Source organism: Alternaria atra, assembly GCF_907166805.1.
Source record: "Alternaria atra isolate CS162 genome assembly, contig: 15, whole genome shotgun sequence".
NCBI lineage: Eukaryota > Fungi > Ascomycota > Dothideomycetes > Pleosporales > Pleosporaceae > Alternaria > Alternaria atra.
In genome coordinates this window covers 80407-82081 of record NW_025091312.1, presented here as the reverse complement: position 1 = coordinate 82081, position 1675 = coordinate 80407, and the positions used below count along the sequence as shown (strand labels likewise).

General features: G+C 53.6%; 1 protein-coding gene across 1 annotated transcript; it reads left to right on the top strand.

Annotated features, from left to right (window-relative positions):
* Positions 1-414: 414 nt before the first annotated feature.
* ALTATR162_LOCUS70 (uncharacterized protein) lies at positions 415-1344 on the top strand (the record flags this gene model as incomplete). The annotated part of the gene is made up of 1 exon (XM_043307663.1): positions 415-1344. The coding sequence occupies one exon, from the start codon at positions 415-417 to the stop codon at positions 1342-1344; it is 930 nt and encodes a 309-aa protein (XP_043163598.1).
* Positions 1345-1675: the final 331 nt, after the last annotated feature.

Sequence of the window (1675 nt, the reverse complement as noted above, 5' to 3'; positions counted from 1 at the left end):
TGAACGAGCAGTTCAAAGCTCCGCCAAAGCCTCAATCGGGCTTACCCCAGGGTTAACAGCACGAGCGAGAAGATCCGAAGATGATCATGTACTCGCTTACTGACCGTATCTTTATCTCGCTCTCGCCGCGGACTCCCTGAAAGCGTGCTCAGGTTCGTCGCGTCCTTGCTCGTGCAAGCCCAGCCGTCACAGATGCTATGCGATACGTTGGAGTACGATGACAAGCCATGGGAAAAGCATCGACACGCCGTTGCCGCTATATGCAAGAAAATGAAGCAGGCTACTCGGGACCAAGCAGGCCAGAGTCACACTCGGAAAGTACCCTGTAGTGCTTCCAGTGAGCTCTCAGGCCTCAATCAGGTAGTACAGATCCATCTAGACGAATCTACTGCTTCGGTCGAGCCGAATGTCACCATGGGCGCGCTCGTTCGAAGGACGATGAGGCAGGGGCTGATCCCGACCGTTGTTGCTAGCTCGAAGGCCACAACTGTCGCGGACGCTTTTGCTACTGAGACTTGCGGATCCTCGTCTTTCCGCTTCGGGACATTTGACTGCGCAGTTCTGCCTCTAGAGGGTGTCCGTCATGATGGACAGTACGTTATGGTAAAGCTCAATAATGGTGATGCTGTAGGCCGGCTGTCCGAAGACGCAGGCGCGCCGCACAGCCTTGCCCTAATCACACTACTAGAAATCGCGCTCATCTCAGCGTGCAAGTATGTTGAGATGACCTACTGGCCTGTCTCGTTGGTATCGGACGCATGGATCCGGATAACGCCTAAAGGGCCCGACTCGTCGAGTCACGACAAATCGGCGATGGATGACTCTACAGACTTCGTGGACAGTATCATGTTCGACTGGTCCTTAGGTGTTGTCGTCACCGGGCGAATCACGTCCGCAGTAGATCATATCCGCAACGGCTTGAAGGAGAGCGACACATTCGTGCAACATGCCGAGTCCATTGGTAGCAAACTGCATAGCAAACTCGATACCCACGTTGAGACGGTTCCGCTGATAGATTATCTTTTCCGCTATGATGTCGGCCCTGTAGCGCGAGGAAAAAGACGCTCTGGCGGCCGCAGAGACAGCTTCGTCACCCAAGACTGCACTGGGGCCGTGCAAGACGTCATTTTGTCCACCCAATCTGAGATAAGGGAGGCAGTAAGCTCCCACTGGTGCGAGTCCACTGTGCCCATCAGCATGGCTCGAGTCGAGCCGCATAGCACATTTAGTAGGCGTAGACCTAGCGTGCGGTCCACTTTGGATGGTGTTCGGTGGCATGTCCGAGCGGTCGGATGTGAACGTAAGAAAAAGCAATTGAGCGGCCTGGTCAACTATACAGCCTGATGGGCACTTTTTGTTCCCTAATCTCGAGATGTGTCAACGACGTTCAACAAGATCCTGCATGTTCATTCCACAGTCGTTGGTCCTGCGAGATGTACACTCGCTTGCAGAATTGGCTTCCGGTATCTACACTTCGCGGCCTTTCTTACAGCAGGGGGGTTAGCCTCGCTTAGCGGGAGCTATACCTTATACGCTTTAGATTAACTTAATGCGCCCAGCTCCTGCTAGTATCTGTAATATGATACTCCTTTACCGCTGGAAGCTTCTAACCTTGTGGCTGGTGCGGGTCAATCGTCCTCCCTGCTAACGTCGCTGGAGGAGTTCGTCAGTTTAA